Below are 20,488 nucleotides of genomic sequence, written 5' to 3' on the forward strand. Positions count from 1 at the left end.
AAGTCTCAAAACGTGAAGGGCACTGGATCTGTCGCCTCACATTGCCACCTCAGAACCTCCTCCTTACACAGCTGACATTCAATTGCTCTATCACTCTAAGCTTCAAAACAGTCGGAGTCTTACTACGTGCAAAATCCAGACATTAAAAGAGGAACAGCACTTGAAATTGTTGCCATCTTTTTTGTTGTTGTTTTTTAGTCATCCTCTTTTCAAAAATTGCATTGCAGACAAAGACTGGAAGGTGAATTCAAAAATAACAACAGTTCTTGAGCTTGAGTCATGGGATTGGTGGAGCTTTTTTCCTTTACTTAAAATCATTACCGTATTTACATTTTAGTTTATAATTCTTAGTATTTTTTAATAACTACAAAAGTTATTTTGGTCCATATGATAACAACCAGTTGCTTCAAATCTTAAATTCATGGGGCGCCTGGGAGGCTCTGTCAGTTGAGCGACTGACTCTTGATTTCGGCTCAGGTCATGATCTTGCGAGCCCCACGTTGAGCTCTGCGCTGACAGCGTGAAGCCTGCTTGGGATTCTCTCCCTCTCTCTCTCTCTCTGCCACTCCCCTGCTCATGCTCGCTCGCTTGCTCTCTCTTTCAAAATAAATAAATAAACATGAAAAAAAAATCTTAAATTCATTATAATCTCCATTCACTACTGACTAGCTGTGTAAACCTGGACAAGTTAGTTAACTTTTCAGTGCCTCAGTTTTCTCATCTATAAAATGGGAATGACAATAATAGCACCCATCTCATAGGGATGTTGCGAGAACTATGAGAATTAAAACACTTGGAATAGTCCCTGGAACTTTATTAATGCTCTAAGAATAGTGCCTGAAACTTTTTAAAGCTCAACAAGTATCAGCCATTTTAATAATATACTATATTTTTATGGGTTACCAAGTGACTTAATGTCAATTTACTTCCATTGAACTAAAAACAGTTTACCATTCATGCCTCTATAGTGAGCTACTGCAATTATAGGAAGTACAATTTCCAACTTTCATTTCAGCTTTCAGTGAAGCCCTACAACTGCAATACCCAAAATGCAGAATCTACTGTTAACTTTGTTAACACAACTAAAGGGTAAACATGGTCCTTCTTTCTGGGACATCAGCTCAACAGGTAATTTCTACAATCTACAGATGAGAAAACTGGGGCTCACAAAGTGATTTGCCCAACTAGGAAGTTAGAAACTTAAACCCAATCTATCAAAAGTTCCAGGGGTGCCTGGGTGTCTCAGTTGGTTGAGCATCCAACTCTTGATTTCAGCTCAGGTCATGATCCCAGGGTCATGGGATTGAGCCCCACATCGGGCTCTGTGCTTAGTAGGGAAACTGCTTAAGATTCTCTTTCTCTCACTCTGCCTCTCTCCTCCACCCGCATGTTCTCTTTCTCTAAAATAAAAAAATAATATCAAAATTTCCAATAAAATCCTTTATGTTGTCATGGATTCTTCATATTCTAAGCTTGTCAATCACTGCCCTAGCTACTCAGCCTGATCTAAGATGCACCGGAGTTACTGGACTATAAACTTAGAAATTTTGCCCATGATTCATTCAATAAAAATTTACTTCTAAAGTCCTACTTGCCAGGCACTGTACTATACACTAGGAACAAAGTACTGAATGAAACTAACAAAGTCTTTGCTCTCAAGAAACCTGTAATGTATCCCCACTATCCCAATGCCTGGCACATAACAGTCATTCAAGAAATAATTATTCAGTGCATCTTTCCCATGAATATGTGACTTAGCATTAAGAACAATGATTCTTGGGGCGCCTGGGTGGCGCAGTCGGTTAAGCGTCCGACTTCAGCCAGGTCACGATCTCGCGGTCTGTGAGTTCGAGCCCCGCGTCAGGCTCTGGGCTGATGGCTCAGAGCCTGGAGCCTGTTTCCGATTCTGTGTCTCCCTCTCTCTCTGACCCTCCCCCGTTCATGCTCTGTCTCTCTCTGTCCCAAAAATAAATAAACGTTGAAAAAAAAAAATTTTAAAAGAACAATGATTCTTAATGTTTTCTGAGTTACAGACCCTTTTGAGAATCTGGCGAAAGCTCTCTTTTCAGAAAAAAATAGCCACATACACCTAAAATATTACATATAACTTCAGGGAGTCAAGGACCCTCTGAAACCTCAAATTAAGAACTCCTGATCTAGTGAGAAAATACTGTTTTAAGAATAATCTCTTCTGGGAGTGCCTGGGTGGCTCAGTCGGTTGAGTGTCCAACTCTTGATTTTGGCTCAGGTTGTGATCCCAGGGTCATGAGGTCAAGCCCCTCATCAGGCTCTGTGCTGAGTGTGGAGCCTGCTTAAAATTCTCTCTCTCTCTCTCTCTCTCTCTCTCTCTCTCTCCCTGCCCCTCCCCCCCCCCCCGTTCATGCTCTCTCGCTCTCTCGAAAATTAAAAAAAAAATTTTTTTTAAATCTCTTCTGATTTTTGCTAGACTAACTATCCCTACCTCATAGTTTCCCCTCTATCTCTTCCTTTCCTCAAATAATCAAGAATTCTGTCCATCTGTCTTGGCTTTAGATCAAATCATACAATGAACAAGATGACTAGTATAAGTGTCAATTTGTTTAGCCAGGAAGCTGGCTCAACAAACATGGCATAGATGTTTATTATTTAAAGGGGAAAAAAAAAAACTTCATACCTAAGGGCTATTTTAGGTTCCTCAGGTCCCAACAGATGTATTATAACTCCTTTCCCCTATTAAATAGGACTTCCCCAGTCACCCAGCTATATACCTGTAGTGCATTGACAACTCGAATTGGATGTTCCTCTCCCAGAGCTTGGATACAGTGTTGAAATAAGCAATTAATATTGTCCTTGATCTTCATTAACTCCTCACCATCAAGAGATTCCAGCTTGCCTTCTAGGTACTCTAAATTCACCTACCAAGGGAACAACAGGGATATTATTTTTAGTAACATTTTCAGTGTACTGTATTTAATGTGAGTGCATTTTAGTGTCGCATGTAGAACACAGGAGAAGGCAATTTCGTTAGTAGGAAAATCCAGAGATACCATCAAGTTTACCTTCATAAGGAAGAGCTCCTCCCAAAATCGTGGACTGCACTTACTGGGGTCCTCTGTCTGAAATCAGAAAATAAGCAGTTCAATGTCCCCAGCTAACACCAAAGCATTAAGAACACATCTGAAAGGGTCACTTACACCTAATCAACCTTATCTTTCAAAATTAACTTTGAAAATGCTTGGTCATTCTAAACTGCTATAATAGGGAACAACAGTTTTGGAGGTTTTTTTCCCCCAAATGGAAGATACTGTGCATAGATATATATTTGCGTGCCAGAAGTTAAATAATGGCTCAAAGAGTCTCCCCCCAAATCTTTCTCTTCTAGCAAGAAGTAAACCTAACCAACTGATTAAGATAGTCACATTATGATGTCCCTATCGCATCTGTATGTTCTGCAAAGCCCTTTCACATAAATGAAACACAATGGCCCAGAGAGCCAGGTATAGTAGATACTATCTGTATCCTCCTCTTAGAAAAGAGGATCCACAAAGTTAAGTTACTTACACCCATACAGGATCCAGAACCTGAATCACATCAGCAATACCGCATGGTTTTACAACATCTTGTCCTGACTGCTTCTACTTGCCCTCCTGTATGCATTTAGTCCACTGTACAGAGCTTGTAATATGGTCTTCCTTAATTCAAATTGGTCCAAAAGGTTAACAAAAGTATAGTGCTAAAATCCAAAATTTCTTAGCAATAATTTTCAAACAGAAGTTCTAAAGAGTCAGAGGCTTCTGGTTCAGGAGCAAAATAAGAAAAAGAGAACCTCAACTTTAAAGGAAAACTAATGACATAAAACCAGTAGATCAATCGCCCACTATCACCCATAAGTTGACCTTTTAAAATTACTACCAACTAATATATTCATTAGTTACGAACGCTTGATCTATTAAGAAAATACCATACTAGGAATCTCTTCTGGACTTTTAACTAAGAATGACACAGAGAAGCAACATTTCTGGCATTCTCATAAGGTTCTCATTTAGTGATTTCTTTCCATCCCCTTCTCCTAGGAGGGGTCACACACTGCCTCTCACACTTCAGTGATGTCATTTTGCTATCTATATATGAAACTCAGACTACTCATGGTGTTGGCACTCCCATCCTCAAAGCTCACGCAATCAACAATTCTATGTATGCCAACCCTACTTCATATAGAGAGAGCTCTAACAGGACCCAAGTACCCACTCATTTGCTCCATACTGTGCTGATCTGCGCAATTCTGTATTAATTTTGTGCATATCAAACGGTCTCTAAGGTTTCCCAAGAGTTAGATGTTTTACTTGATCACATTATTTATTCTGGGCCATGTGACAAAGTTGAACAAGTAAGGGCCCTAGAGTCAAACACTAGGGTTCAAACCATGGCTCCATCACCTTCCAGCTGTGACCCCTAGTTTCCTCATCTGTGAAATGCTCTTTTACATAGCATATGTAAAACATAGCACTCTTGCAGCATTCTTGTCAGAATTAGAGATAATGAACTTAGTAATGCACTTAGAATAATGCCAGGCACATAGTAAAAATTCAATACTTAGTAACTCTTTTTAGAAGTATTATTCTGTTTTACATATGCTAGCTATGATCAGAATTTCAGAAGGTAAGTACCCCTGCAGAGTATCTAATTTACTCTCACCTTCCCTGACAGGGTAAATTTTAAAACAAAGGCTTGGATCATGGTCAATCAGCAGTTATGAAGACCCAAAGAAATCTTCCACCTAATCACTAATAATTCATCAGTTATCTTATAGAGTTGGACAATGAGAGAGACTAAGCAATTGTTCCGTCCACTAGGTACTTGAGATGAAATGTAACAGTTCATCTTTTTTTTTTAAGTTTATTCATTTTGAGAGAGAGATTGAGAGAGAAAGAACAGTTCATCTTTTAGAATCATAGAACTCTAGGACCAAAAGGAACTTCAAGGAATATTTAGGATAGAAGAGTCTGTAAGTTGGGTCATGCGGGTGACAAGTTTCTTAAAGATATTCAGAAAAAATGGGTGCCTAGGTGGCTCAGTCAGTTAAGCGTCTGACTCTTGATTTCAGCTCAGGTCACGATCTCATGGTTTGTGGGTTCAGGCCCTGCATCAGGCTCTACACTGACAGCGTGGAGCCTTCTTTGGATTCTCCCTCTCCCTCTCTCTGGTCCTCCCCCACTCACACACTCTCTCTCTCAAAATAAATAAATATTAAAAAAAAAAAAAAGATATTCAGAAAAAAAAGTTCCCGAGGTTTCTTCCCTCCTTTCAATTGTTTTACCCGGCTCATGGCAACAATCTGTAAGAACAACATAACAACAATACATATAAATTAATACATGATCATAATCTCCACCAGGAGAGAGCTCACTCTCATCCTCACCCTCATTCTCCCTCTAAAGAACTAGAAGGTAGCAGGCAGAGGTGAGCTTATTTCTCATTTTGGTACAAGAAAGTAAGGAGTCAATCTGTGCAGAATTGTCAGAGCTCCAGGCCTTACCATGAAGATCTCATCATACATCAGCACCACTTTTTCCTTCAATGGTTTTTTGGAAGCTGAAGATTTCCGGAGCAAACCCCCTCTTTTCTCCACCTGTGCCATGGTTAGAGAATCTGTGAAACGAAAGCCACAGTCAGTGCTCAAATGCTCTCCAAGATGCTGGATGGTCTGTTGAAAAGCTCTCAATGGGAACTTTTCTAAGAAAAAGAAAAAAATGATAAACCATGTAATAGATCTTGTGCATCTGTCCAACACCCCATCCCCTGACCAGGTAATTTCAAGGCTTAAATCATTGCTTGGCCTACAGCAAAACACATTTTACATCTTTAAAACCTGCCAGTGGACAAGGCTTACACCAGATCCAAAACCAGGAAAGAAAGTGTAACTAGCTCCAACTAGAATAGATCTGGCCATATATCTGAGGTTGATGGAAGGAAGGCTACAAAGCACACATTGCCCACAGACTGATGGTGAAGTTAAATTACAAGTATTGATTGAGCTCAGGACCATTAAGGCAGGAAGTGTGCTGCAGACTGATGTGCTCCATTGATTTCCCCAAAGTAAGTAAGTCCTCAGCACTGCAAAGTACTTGGCCTTCACTGCCTCATAAATCACACTGCACTTGACTGTCTTCAGAAATTCCTCTGGAAAGAGACCCAAGGCAGAAAATAGCAGTTATAAGGACAAAAATTAAATCTGATTTCAAAATAACCAAATATAACAATCTACTTCTGTCAAATCTAATTATATATATAACACTATTACAGATGAAACTTCAAAGTATTTTTCAATTCTTTTATAGAAGCAATTCCATGAATCACGCCCAATTTCCCCATCTTGTTTAAAGGAATTTCAAGTTTTTACAAGGGAGAACTTGAAATCCCACAGGTCTCCACTGTGGATTTACACATCTCCCCTCACTTCCCAGATTCTTTCTACTGTTGACAAAATTCCTGTCTCTCTCTTAAATTCTAGGCTCTAGTTGTGAAACTTAATCTCATCCAATGGCAAGTGTGGGCAGTAGCAAGGAGGCTGATTTTACTTCCAGACAAACCCAAAGCAGCAGAACAAAATTAATTTTGTTCAGTGACTTTTGGAAAATATGTGCTATGTTTCAAATCAAAGTCAAAATTTTATTTAAGGAAGAGATGCATCCAACACCTAAAAGACTGTATCTCAGACATGGCCTTTCTCTAATATATATAGCCAAAAAGGAGATTTACCTTTGAGCACAAAAAACACAAAGCACAGGAAATTTCTCCAACTAGATATCCAGCATCTTTGGCACATCTTATCCTTTTTTTATAAGCACTATGGTCCAGAGAAAACTGAAGGAAAAAAAAAAACTAACAACAACAACAACCAAAAAAGAGAGAGAAGATTCTTTGGGGCAATTTATACTATATTGATCATGGCTTTACCTTAAAGCATGAAATACAGCCTCTGTTCAAAACATTCTTGTGTCTTTTAAATAGGTTGTCAAGAGGAAGCTGTCCTTATCGGGGGAAAATAAATTGGAAATCAGCAAGATCCTATTAAAATAAATCAAAAGCAATGCAATTCTAAACTTAGTAGATACAGACCTTTCATGTGTTCAGCTTCAACCAGTTGATTAGCGGGAATAGCAGGAACCACTAGTTTCTGGGTGTGAGAAGCAACTGTTTACAAACATGCCCCTCTGAGGATTTATAATTGGGTTACAGCTAATCAATGTCCACCCCAAATCTAATAAACTCACTTTCTCTATTTCAGAATCAATACTTTCTAATAAGCAAAAGGGAATAGGAGAGGAGGGAAAAACAATTCCATCCAAAGTACCAGATTTCCTAAGAAGTTAAATTCTTTTCATCACTCTTCCTCATTTGGAGCAGGGGGGGAATTCAGCCAAGAGCCTTGTCTCATTACTCTCTGTCACCATCACAGACAATTGGAATTTACCACCCAAGGTGCCTGAAGTGTGACTGGAAACTGACAAGAGTCTCCTTCTCCTGCCAGCACTTCTAACCCATGGAACATAGAAAAAATTGCTTCTAGGGTTGAGGACTGAGAGAAGTGTAGAACTCTGTATTACAAAGTTTGGGGGGGGGGGATTTCAGAAATTAAGCCTCTGCTCTTAAATTTGAAAGTAAAATATCTGACTGGTAGAACACATCCGTAATGTGAGTGTAATTTATTTATGTCTTCTCAGGGTTTTTCTCCCTTTTGTAGAAAACCCCTCCTGTTTGTAGAAAACCAGTAGCAGCTAAGGAGCAGCAAGGCATTATGGACCAACCAACCAGCAAAACTGAGACTGGAACGCTAGGTTCCAACCACCTAGATGAAATGGAGCAAGTCACTGTGTTTCCCAGTTTCCTTACAAGTAAAACAAGGCCCTGGACTAGACATATCATTGAATAATTCTCTCAGCATCACTGAAATACCACAAACACATAAGAAACACCTAGGGGCACGTGGATGGCTCAGTCGGTTAAGCATCCAACTTCAGCTCAGGTCAAGATCTCACCATTCGTGGGTTCAAGCTCCACGTCAAGCTCTGTGCTAACAGCGTGGAGCCTGTCTTGGATTCTCCCTCCCTCTCCCTCTCTGCCCCTCCCTGACTCGCGTTTTTTCTCTCTCTTAAAATAAATAAACTTAAAAAAAAAAAAAAAACAGGGGCGCCTGGGTGGCGCAGTCGGTTAAGCGTCCGACTTCAGCCAGGTCACGATCTCGCGCTCCGTGAGTTCGAGCCCCGCGTCGGGCTCTGGGCTGATGGCTCAGAGCCTGGAGCCTGTTTCCGATTCTGTGTCTCCCTCTCTCTCTGCCCCTCCCCCGTTCATGCTCTGTCTCTCTCTGTCCTAAAAATAAATAAATGTTGAAAAAAAAAATTTAAAAAAAAAAAACAAAAACAAAAAAAAAACAAAAAAATCTAAATGTGGTTAAGACACTAATTTAGGCACTATGGGGTTACAAAAATGAAACTACAGAGCTGATCCTCTAGGATCTTTCAATCGATTGGCAGAGACAGACACATCAGACACATGATAACCCCACAGCACTAGGCGAATCATGCGAAACAGAGTAAAAGTACAAAGAAAATGCTATGGCATCATGAGGAAGGAAAAAAAGCATTCTGCGACTACACTATGACCTCTGTTGATCCGGGCTTTTAAATCCTTCTGGCGAAGCAATAAATACAGCAAAGCCACTGTAATCCCACAGAAATGCCATCTTAGGCTTTAACACAGTTTCTCAGAAATAAGATATAATAGGCAAAATATAAAAAAGAATAAGGCAACATATCAATCCTAATTTCACTTACCATCAAATTTAGGAATGGTTTCAAATCCCCCAACCCAACAGTAAATGGTATATCAATGAAGTCTTTTATTACTAAACCTCAGGGACTGCCAATCCCATGACCCACAGAACAACTTCTCTCTGAAAGACTCAAGTCATACAACTTTTAAGAATTCTATCTTAAGGCAATCCAGCCACGACTGTCTTAAATGCACATCATTTCACATCCCTTCAGGGTAAAACAACCAAATATCAAGATTTTAAAACCTAAAGCCAAACTCTGCCATGCCTAATACACAAGAAATGCTAGTTACACTAAGCAAGTTAGTTATTCATTGACTTTACTGTCTTCTTGAGCACAATACATGCCAACTCTAGTAGCAGAAAATTAATTTAAAAGAAATTCACTCTAATTTCCAGAGAGTTTCCAGAGTTAATCTATCAAAAGTCTTGGTATTGTATCTACATGAGATGACAGAGGCTAATGAAACCCGAGGTAATCAATTCACAATATATGTAAATAAAACCACAGGGGTGCCTGGGTGGCTCAGTCGGTTGAGCGTTGAGTGTCTGACTTCAGCTCAGGTCATGATCTCCCTGTTCGTGAGTTTGAGCCCCGTGTTGGGCTCTATACTGACAGCTCGGAGCCTGGAGCCTGCTTTGGATTCTGTGTCTCCCTCTCTCTCCCTGCTCCTCCCCTGCTCACATTCCGTCTCTCTTTCAAAAATAAATAAAGATTAAAAAAAAAATTTTTTTTTTAAACCATCATGCTGTTACGCCTTTCATACTGATGTATGTCAGTTATTTTTCAATAAAACTGGAAAAAATCTAAAAGCAAAACAGCTTGGGGCGCCTGGGTGGCTCAGTCGGTTGGGGCATGGGCATCCGACTTCGGCTTGGTCATAATCTTGCAGTTGGTGAGTTCGAGCCCCACGTCGGGCTCTGTGCTGACAGCTCGGAGCCTGGAGCCTGCTTCAGATTCCGTGTCTCCCTCTTTCTCTGCCTGAGAGAAAGGCACTCTACCCCACTCCCATTCTGTCACACTCTCTCTCTCTCAAAAATAAACATTAAAAAAAAGTTTAAAAAAATACTAAATAACAGCAAAATGTCTTGAGTTTTAGCCCCAATTCTTATACACTCATTCTATAAACTTTAATTTCCTTTCCTTCCCTGGGCTTCAATTTGCCAATCTGTAAAAAGCAGCACTGGCAAGTGTGTTCAGAAAAGGGAACCTCTGTACAGTGTTGGGAATGTAAATCAGTGCAGCCACTACAGAAAACAGTATAGAGGTTCCTCAAAATATTAAAAATAAAACTATGATATGATCCAGCAATCGCACTTCTGTGTATATATCCAAAGGAAATGAAATCACTGTCTCATTAAAGAGATACTGGCATCCCCATGTTCACTGCAGCATTATTCACAATAGTCAAGCTATGGAAACAACCTAAGAGTCTTATCAATAAATGAATGGATAAAGAAAATATGGTATACACATAAAATGGAATATCATTCAGCTACAAAAAAGGAAGGAAATCCTGCCATTTGCAACAACATGAATATGCCTATGTGAGATGATAGATGAATGGTGTTTTTTTTTTTAATTTTAATGTTTATTTACTTTTGAGAGAGAGAGAGAGAGCAGCAGCAGCAGCAGCAGCAGCAGCAGAGGGGCAGAGAGAGATGGAGACACAGGAACTGAAGCAGGCTCCAGGCTCTGTGCTCACAATACAGAGCCCAACGCAGAGCTAGAACTCACGAGCCATGAAATCATAACCTGAGCTGAAGTCAGACGCTCAACTGACTGGGCCATCCAGGTGCCTCATGCATGAATGTTTTAATTAACCTTATCATGGCAATCATTTCACAATGTATATGTGTATCCAATCATCACATTGTGCACTTTAAAATTATATATCGATGTTATATATTAATTATAATCTCAATAATATATCAATTATATCTCAATTCAATAAACCCGGGGGCCAGGGGGAGGCCATGGAACAGTTCTCTATAGGCTTCCAAATTTAATGGACTGGGGTTCTAGGTTCATACTGGTAATGGACTGTTAGCAAGTATCACCCTCTCTTCACTGGTGAGTGAAGCTCCAAAACACCACCTATAGGTAGATGCTGAGGTAAACATCCTACAACATTTCAACCAGTACATAAGAAAAGAAAAAGGAGAGAGAAAAGGAAAAAGGAAAGGAGAAAAAAAAAATGAGTAAAAACCAATGTGCCCATCTTCTAGAAAGAAAAAACATATGCACAGATCAGGCATTCATTCATTCTACAAATATCTGTTGAGCACCTTTTTGGTACCAAGCACTAGGGATACAGAAGTTAACATGACAGACAAGATTTCTGCTTTCAGAGTTTTCATTCTAGAGTGGGGAAAAGATAACAAACAAGTGATAAGTACCTTGAAGACAAACTATATAGGGGGACTACATTAGACTGAGAGATTAAAGGCCTCTATGACAAGTAGTATGTGGGCTGGAACCAAAATAACAGGAAGGAAACAGCCACATGAAAGTCTTGGCAAAAGTGTTAGAGGGAAAGGCATAGAGGGAATGGCAAATGCAAAGTCTCCAAGATTTGAACATACTTGGCGTGTTCGAGGAACAGAAGAGCCAAAATGCCTAGATTATAATAAACATTTCTTTTTTGAAATGTTGAAGGGTTTCTGAAGTGGGTATTTTGTGTTTTTTGTGAGTTTTTTCCATACATAAAAAAGAATTCAAATGTCCATCAGCAGAATGGGAAGATTATAATTTATTCGTAGAACAGGGTACTACCCAGAAATTTAAAAGAACAAATTACTGAAAAAATACTGATCGCTTTCACAGATGTTGAATAAAAACCTCTGAAAGAAAAGAGTACAAACAAATGATTCTATTTATATGAAGTTCAAAGACAGCAAAATTAATCCATGGTGACAGAGGTCAGAACAGTGGTTACCTCTGGTGGGGAGATGAGTGGGAGGAAGTGGCACAAGGAAGCCTACTCAGGTGCTGAAAATGTGCTCTATCTTGATCAGAGTGGAGGTCACACAAAGAAAAGAAAGAAAATCATCAAGTTGTACACTTTCCATTACGTAAGCTATTCCTTGAGCTAAAAAAAAAAAAAAAAGTCTGGGGGCCCCTGGCTGGCTCAGTCAGTTAAATGCCCCCAACTCTTGACTTTAGTTCAGGTCATGATCTCACAATTGTGGGATGGAGCCCCACATTAGGCTCTGCACTGACAGCACAGAGCCTGCTTGGAATTCTCTCTCTCTCTCTCTCTATCTCTGCTCCTCCCCCACGCACTTGCACTCTCTCTCTCTCTCAAAATAAATTTTAAAAAAACTTTAAAAAATAAATTTTTTTTTTAATTTTTTTTTCAACGTTTATTTATTTTTGGGACAGAGAGAGACAGAGCATGAACGGGGGAGGAGCAGAGAGAGAGAGGGAGGCACAGAATCGGAAACAGGCTCCAGGCTCTGAGCCATCAGCCCAGAGCCTGATGTGGGGCTCGAACTCACGGACCGCGAGATCGTGACCTGGCTGAAGTCGGACGCTTAATCGACTGCGCCACCCAGGCGCCCCAAAAATAAATATTTTTAAAAAATAAACATATAATAATTTTTTAAAAAGTCTGTGCGATCATACATATATGAAAATTAACAGCACCCATGCAAAACACTAGAACTAGCAGGGACCCCAACTTGCACACTCAGGACACTAATCAAAAATAACAACCAAAACATTAACATTTGCTTAACATTTACTATGCACCAGGCACTGTTATAAGCACTTTGTATACATTAATTGGTTTTATCCTCACAGACCTATGATCCTGGAACTTTACCATAAGAAAACTAAAGCATAAAATGGTTACAAAAACAAACAAACAAACAAAATAACAAAAAAAAACTTGCCAGTGTGAGAGTAGGGACTCAAACTCAGCCACATGTTAGAATCCCTGCTCTTAAACACTATGCTACCCTGTCTCTCAAAAGGCAGAAGAGTGGGCAGAAGTGGTGTAACCTATATATAAACAAAGCTGAGGATCTGCAGAGAAACTGAGATGATGTTCCAGGCCAGTTCTCAATGAACAAACTTTAGGATGTCCAGATATCTTGAGTTTCAACACTCTAGTTTGCCAACGAGTAGAAGTGCCACCGTAAGTAGTAAAAGATACATATGCGTGTGTCTGACACATGCATATATATATATAAATATTGTATATAAATATTGATAATGGTAAAGTGAAAAAGACATACAAATGAATGGAATGGTAGAAAAACTTGGAAGAAAACACTGGAAAGGAATCTCTCTAGTAAAGTTGATAGATGTATCCAATAATGGTAATAGAAAAAAAAAAAACAGCTGAAACTCAGTAATATCCACAAAAAGATTTAATGGATAATAACTTTTTTAATGTTTATTTTTGAGAGAGCGAGAGAGAGCGAGCACAAGTGGGAAAGGGGCAGAGAGAGAAAGAGGGAGGCACAGAATTGGTAGCAGGCTCCAGGCTCTGAGCTGTCAGCACAGAGCTCAATTCGGGGCTCAAACTCACAAGCTGCAAGATCATGACCTGAGCTGAAGTTGGGACACGTAACTGAATGAGCCACCCAGGCGCCCCGATAAAATTTTAATTGAGCTTAGTCAGTGCTCTAAGGATAATTCTCCACCAAAATTTGATAATGAACGGAAAGATACAGTAAGGTAAGACAGAAAGATGAAATGCAGAGCAAGTCAAGTATAAATCTATACAGCTCTCAGCTTAGGAACGATTATACTTTGCTACCACTGAGCTGTGATCACTTGTTTCAGAACCTCCTGAGGTGCCTCCTGAAAATGTAGATCCCTAAGCTCCCTTTTCCCACTACTGAAACAGACTTTTCAAGATAAGGACTAGGGGTCTAGATTTTTTTTTTTTTTTTTTTTTTTTTTTTTTTAGTACAGTTGACACTAGGGGTCTACATTTTTAATAATCACCCCAGGTCAGTGGTTCTCAACTGTGGCAATTTTGCCTTCCAGGGGAAATTAATGACTGGAAACATTTTTGTCTGTCACAACTGGGAAAGGAGATACTACTATCATCTACTAGGTAGGGGAAAGCTAACATTCTACAACGCACTGGACAGTCCTCACAACAAAGAATTATCTGGCTCAATATGTGAAAGTTAACAAGGTTGAAAAACTTTATCCCAAGTAATTCTGATACTCACTAAAGTTTGAGAAGTACTCATCAAAGCGTTGAAACTCATCAAATGCTTTGAAAGGAACATCTAAACATAGGACCATTCTGAGAGGATGAATAAAACTTGTCACCTCTAGCAAAGGCACTGGAGCAGCCCTCACCTACTCCCAGCTCATTCTCCCCACACTAACTCACCAATGGCATCCCCTCCCTTAGGACCTCAGCCCCAGTTTGTCCATCTGTGATAGATCACTACAAGACACACTGACTACAGTAATCTAAAATGCTTCAAGTGAAGGAGATAAAAATCCTGTCTCCCCAGAAGCTGTGGTTAGCTGAGTCAAATATTATCATTGTCCAGGGGCGCCTGGGTGGCGCAGTCCGTTAAGCGTCCGACTTCAGCCAGGTCACGATCTCGCGGTTCGTGAGTTCAAGCCCCGCGTCGGGCTCTGGGCTGATGACTCGGAGCCTGGACCCTGTTTCCGATTCTGTGTCTCCCTCTCTCTCTGCCCCTCCCCCATTCATGCTCTGTCTCTCTCTGTCCCAAAAATAAAATAAAACGTTGAAAAAAAAAAAATTAAAATATTATCATTGTCTGATCACTGGCCATTCACTCAATACACAAGAAGCAGTATGTTTATAAAACCAGAAATATAGTCTCCTGCCCTGGCTCTCCTAAAAGTCCACAATTTCTCCAGAAGCATGGGTATACATGTGTGTGTATGTGTATGTATATGTGTGTGTGTCTAATCCTTAGGCAGAAGTTATCTGCTCCCTAAATTCTTCCGAAAGGCATACCACACTCCTTAAAGGTAAATACTAGCACTATAAACATTTAAGAAAATGTAGAGGATTTCTACTTCAAACTCCAACCCTTACCTTCTCAAACCAGTTCCTAACATGCCTCTTTCTTTCTGAAGGACCGAGGATTTAGTTCACTTGCTGGATTCACATCCTACTGTTCCACGTGGTTCCTCGCCACAGCTTCTCTCATAGCATGGGACACTGGTTCCCCCAATTCCACCCCACAGACTGTCTCTGAAGCATATAATGCCTTTCCATTTTAATGGATTTTTAGTGCTAGTCACTCCAAGTCTCTCTTATCTCCAAAATAAAAACAGAGTGAGGTCTGCACTCATGAAGCCACCTCTTTGAATTTCTTCATGGAGAGCTAAAGGATAGGCCACCATCCCCTCAGGCTATCACTTTTCTTTTATGAAGTCCTGGGGAGGGAACTCATCACTCATTCCTCCAAATCTTTCAGAGCACAGCCTTCCAATCAAGGTGATATATGATAAATAACACTACTGAATACTGACTATATAGTTGGCACTGTTCTCAGTGCTTTAAATATACTTTATTTAATCCTTTAAAGTAGATAGGTACTATTGTAGTAGGTACTTAATTACCATAATTTGACAATGAAGATTTCACTTGCCAAAGTAAAACAGCTATAGAAAGTGGTAAAGACACTAAATCCTTCTCTGGTAGTCCTTTGTCCTAGCAGAATATCCCAGTAGTGCAAAAAATCAGGTGTTGACTAACGGAATACTCAAAATCCAGATTCAGTTAAAGTTCTGCGGAAACTCCAAACTGACATCCATAATATCAACGTTCCCACCTTATCCAAAAAAAGTCAGTCAAGTCAGGACATTGTCTGACAAGCATCATCCCTATTTTCTACTAGGAAAGAACCAGCCTGATTCAGTAGGCACATGAGCCACTATGGGGCAGCATTCACATCTTGCATGTGCTCTACAGGGCTCACCTCAGAATGGGTGTTTAGCTTACACTTGAAAGTAGAAATAGGGGCGTCCGGGTGGCTCAGTCAGTTAAGCGACCAACTTCGGCTCAGGTCATGATCGATGCTGACAGTTTGGAGCCTGAAGCCTACTTCAGATTGTGTCTCCCTCTCTCCTGCCCCTCCCCTGCTCATGCGTGCTCTCTCAAGCGCGCGCTCTCTCTCTCTCTCTCAAAAATAAATAAATACATACATACATACATACATACATACATACATACATAAAGGGGTGGGGGCGCCTGGGTGGCTCAGTCAGTTGAGCATCTGACTTCGGCTCAGGTCATGATCTTGCAGTTTGGGAGTTCGAGCCCCACATCGGGCTCTGTGCTGACAGCTCAGAGCCTGGAGCCTGCTTCAGATTCTGTGTTTCCGTCTTTCTCTGCCCCTCACCCACTTGCGCCCTGTCTCTCCCTCAAAAATAAGTGAACATTTAAAAAAATGTTTAAAAGAAAAGAAAAGGAAAAAGGAAAGTAGAAGTAATTCAGGGACTTTCCTAAGACTAAGCAGCAAATGGCAAAAACAGGAATTTCCCAATCCTTACTCTAGGTATCAGCCACTGTCTGCATCCGCTAGAGGTGAAGTAGCTTCACAGAAGAGAATTCAGTCTGGTCCCAAATGAATTTACTGAGTCTGCCTACTTGCACAAACTAATAATACAGATGAAGAGGTTTAAATAAACATGACTACCTCAGGTTCCCTTTCAAATTATTTTATACAAGAAGGAACACGCTTGCACCTTCATAAGGAGGACCCAACTCCAAACTGACAGGCTTTCGGGAAACTTTGACTGAAAATCACATTTTTCTGACATCTCCCAGAATGAGAGTTCATTGTAAGAACCTCTTCTCAATGAGCTGGAGCCTCCTGTAAATTAATACTGTCCATCTCCTGTTCAAGCCCTGAACCTCCTCAAGCAGCACGTCACTCATATCTTCTTCATTTCCTTTCCTGTTCAACCATACAAGCCTCATGAATACCACCGAAGTATAAAACGAAAATTCTAAGACAGACTCTCATAATCTTCTTAAAACCCAACAGGTAACTGCAACCTTACTAAGTAAACGGATTTCTTGCTGGCTTAATAACTAACATTTATCAAGACCTTATAATGGCACAGGTAAAGCATGAGACAAAAAGGGGACCCAAAATTACTAAGTTATGGTACCTGCCTTGAGAAGCTCACTGCTGAATGGAAGAAGTGCAGATTCCAATTCTTCCTTATCAACAAACAAAACAGACATCATTTTCCCCAGCATTTTTTCATATATGGCCTCACCTACAGAGAGCTATGGCCAAGATACTAAGCTCGCCAGGCCTCCTTACTTCCAGCTGTCTCCTAACACTTCCCTGTGCACACCCCACAAACAACTTGATCTCAACAAACCAGATATCCCCCTTATACCTGTTTCCATAGTCACCCCAACCCTTAAAAATTTGCTCTACTTTTTCTAATCCACATCCTGGTCAGTGAAATGCCCATTCACCCAATCTCTCAAATTACAAACCTTAGCCTACTCTCTCCCTAGTCACTAAGTTATGTTGCATATCTCAGAAATATTTGTAAAATCCATACCTCTCCTCTTCGTTCCCAATGCCACACGTTATTCAGACTCTAGGTAACTAGTTCACTGACACATTTCTCATTACTTTAATTCATACATCTGTCACTCCCTAACATAAATAACTCCAATGGCTCCCTACTTTCCTTTCAGTCTTACCTCATGGCAAGTTCCCCACCAAACATCCTGCTTAGGACAAATTTCTAATACTTAAACATCATGTTATTTCTTGTCGTCACACTTTCACCATGCCTTTGTGCATGCTGTGCTCTTGAACTGGAACACCTTATTTGTACAAGCTCCTACTCATCCTTCAAAACCCAACTAAAGTAACTCCTCCTTGCAAAAATATCCTTGACTCTCCCACACAATGGCAATATTCCCTTCACACTGTATAAATTTCTTTATATGGATATGTAACAGTGCACTATAATTTTCATATGAATGTTTCTCTGATGTCCTTGAGAAAAGATACTCCTATTTCTAACCACAGGGCCAGTTACATAGTATCTACTCAATAAGTGTGTGTTGAATAAACAGTTCACCTTCATATATCCTGGACCAATTTGTGATTGGCTGTTTTCCCCAAGTTTTATGATTTCTGAACTTGACTCTATGTGAGATTCCAACTGTCACAACTGCTTTGAGTTTTCAAGGGTTTTTAAAAATTCTATTACACAAATGTTGAACGAATGAGTGAATTATAATGCCTAAACATCCAATGAAATAGTCTTGGGGCACCTCGGTGGCTCAGATAGTTAAGGGTCAGACTCTTGATTTCAGCTCAGGTCTCAATCTCAGGGTCCTGAGTTCAAGCCCCAGCTTTGGCTCTGAGCTGGGCCTGGAGCCTACTTTAAAAAAAAAAAAAGTCATAAACGCTTCCCAATTGACTAAGAAGAGTGGGAATCCCCCCTTTACAATCCTAACAAGAAGGATCCACCTTTCCCTAGACTGATAGACTTGATATCCCAAACACTTTCCCCTAGGAAAGTACTGTGCACACAAATCCAGCTGAAGACACACCCAAAATAATTCCATTAACTTGTGCTTAAGACAGGAACACAAACCATACTTGTCCTGGTTTACAAAGTCACTGGGAACTCAGAATAGCAAAGAAAGCATCCTCACTAAGCTCAAAACTTTTTCTGGAGAGAAAGAAATGGGGAAGGTCTGATGATCCAGAAACATTTTTCAGTCTGGCCCAAGTTCGCACTTCCCCAGTCTCCAAAGGCAGCATTCCCTGGCTTCTGATAGCTCTCCTTCCTCAGAGAACCTGCTTCTTTTCCTCTATTTATTTCTTCCCCACGCCTGCCTGGGAACAGGTTCATTTCCCAGGCTTGCACCAAGTAACCCTGAGAAAACACGGTCGCTTCATTGATTCTGGGTGTAAGGTGGACTGCAGCCCGTCAGAGACTGAAAAAAGGGGCAGGATGAGGGGCCTTCCAGGACAACCGGGCCTGCCTCTAACCCTTCTCAGAGGTCCTGTCCAAGGGCCCTCATCCCAGGGCCAGGCTGGGCTGGGCAGAAGGCCTCCCTCGAGTGGGGACAAGCTGAGTGGGAGAGGCTCTGGAGGCAGCTTGAGGCGGCAGGATCAGCCCCACGCTGGGGTCAAAGGTCAGCATCTCGGCAGCTAGGAGGACCCAGCAGGGAGTGGGAGGGCCGTGACCGGCACCGGAAGGTCCGAGGGACCAGCCGCTGGAGGAGCGAGCCGCTTCCAGCCCCCTCCGCCGCCCGGGCCCAGCCTCCTAGCCGCACGCAAACTCGGCCCGCCTCAGCAGCTGCCCTCCCCCTCCCACCCGTCCCCCGCCACCACCTTCGTCCCCAAGGCGAGCGCAGGCCCCGCCCCCAGACCGCCTCGGGGCCAAGGCCTAGTCCGACAGGAGCTGCAGGGGTTGGTCAGGTTCGGGGACCGACCCGGGCCGGCGCCGCTTACCGAGCCCCGGGCTCCTCCTCCACCACCCGCGCCGCTCCCGGACCCGCTCGCTCCCGACGCCACCGACGCCGCTGTTACTCTCGGCTCACGGACGCGCTCCCGACCTCCCCCGACCCTTCCCCCGGCCCACGGTGCCCCGCCGGGTCCTAAAGCCCGCTGTGTGATAGGTACGTCCACGCCCGTTTCCTGAGCCTGGCTCAGACCATGGTTCCCAGCAATCATCGCAAAGACTACAACTCCCGAAATGCACCGCGAGAAATAAATTAGCCAAAGAAACATCTATTGAGAGTCTACTGGACACAAGCTGCAATAGCAGATTTTCAAATATGGGAGAAATATACATACACACTTTTTAAATATAGCGGACTCTGAACTCGGCAATTCCATTTATAGGAATAAAGATATATGTTCCAAGATGTTTATGGCAAGTTTGTAAATGAAAAATTGGAAACAAATCCATTCAACAAACAGTATTTTGTGCCTAGTGTGTTCAAAGTAACATGGGTTAACTGGGCAAGTAACTCCTCTGAGTCTCAATTTTCTCTGTACAAAATGGAAAATTTAAAAAAAGATAGGCTGCTGGGGCACCTGGGTGGCTCAGTGGGTTAAGCATCTGACTCTTCCTTTCAGCTCAGGTCATGATCTCAAGGTTCCCAGGATCAAGCCTTGCTTTGGGCTGCCTGCTGATAACACAGAACCTGCTTGGGATTCTCTCTCTCTCCCTCTTTCTCTGCCCCTTTCCTGCTTGTGTTCCCTCAAAAATAAGCATTTTAAATAAATAAATAAATAAATAAATAAATAAATAAATAAATAAATAAATAAATAAATAAATAATCAGACAGTGAGTTATCAAGGGCAGGCTTAGGAAGGCTCAAGTTATAAATGCCCTGAAAATTCAGAGAAGGGAAAATTCCATGTCAATCTCTGGAGGCTTCCTGGGGGAAGGTGAAGATGGGGCCAAGTCTTAGAGGAGAGGGTATAAAGGTGAAGCAACATAACACACTGTCCATGCCTATGTCAAAGAAGTTAATTAAATACAGATTCAGACAAGGGTTAAGTTTAGAAGGCCATACACTGAGTAGGTAAGAGCACAACCTCTGGAATGCTGTGAAAATGAATCCTAAAACTGCTACCTATTTGCTGTATGTCTTTGGACAATTACTTGAGCCCTTTAAACCTTAGTTACAGGGTGCCTGGCTGGCTCAGTCGGAAGAGCAT

General features: G+C 41.4%; 1 protein-coding gene across 2 annotated transcripts in view; it reads right to left on the minus strand.

Annotated features, from left to right (window-relative positions):
- ARMH3 (armadillo like helical domain containing 3) overlaps nucleotides 1–19,401 on the minus strand; it is a 176,101-nt gene extending 156,700 nt beyond the window's left edge. The window contains exons 1-4 of one of the 2 annotated variants that reach the window (XM_086680694.1): nucleotides 19,271–19,401; nucleotides 5,516–5,628; nucleotides 3,039–3,095; nucleotides 2,748–2,894 (exon numbers count right to left, since the gene is read on the minus strand). In XM_086680694.1, coding sequence (XP_086536820.1) covers nucleotides 2,748–2,894; nucleotides 3,039–3,095; nucleotides 5,516–5,617 — 306 coding nt within the window. In that variant the 5' untranslated portion in view covers nucleotides 5,618–5,628; nucleotides 19,271–19,401. Of the gene's footprint in view, nucleotides 1–2,747; nucleotides 2,895–3,038; nucleotides 3,096–5,515; nucleotides 5,629–19,270 lie in introns of those variants that run through there. The other variant, XM_086680695.1, reaches the window with a different exon arrangement.
- Nucleotides 19,402–20,488: the final 1,087 nt, after the last annotated feature.

This window comes from Puma concolor, chromosome D2, assembly GCF_028749965.1.
Source record: "Puma concolor isolate L17-30 chromosome D2, mPumCon1.1.hap2, whole genome shotgun sequence".
NCBI classification, from domain to species: Eukaryota; Metazoa; Chordata; class Mammalia; order Carnivora; family Felidae; genus Puma; species Puma concolor.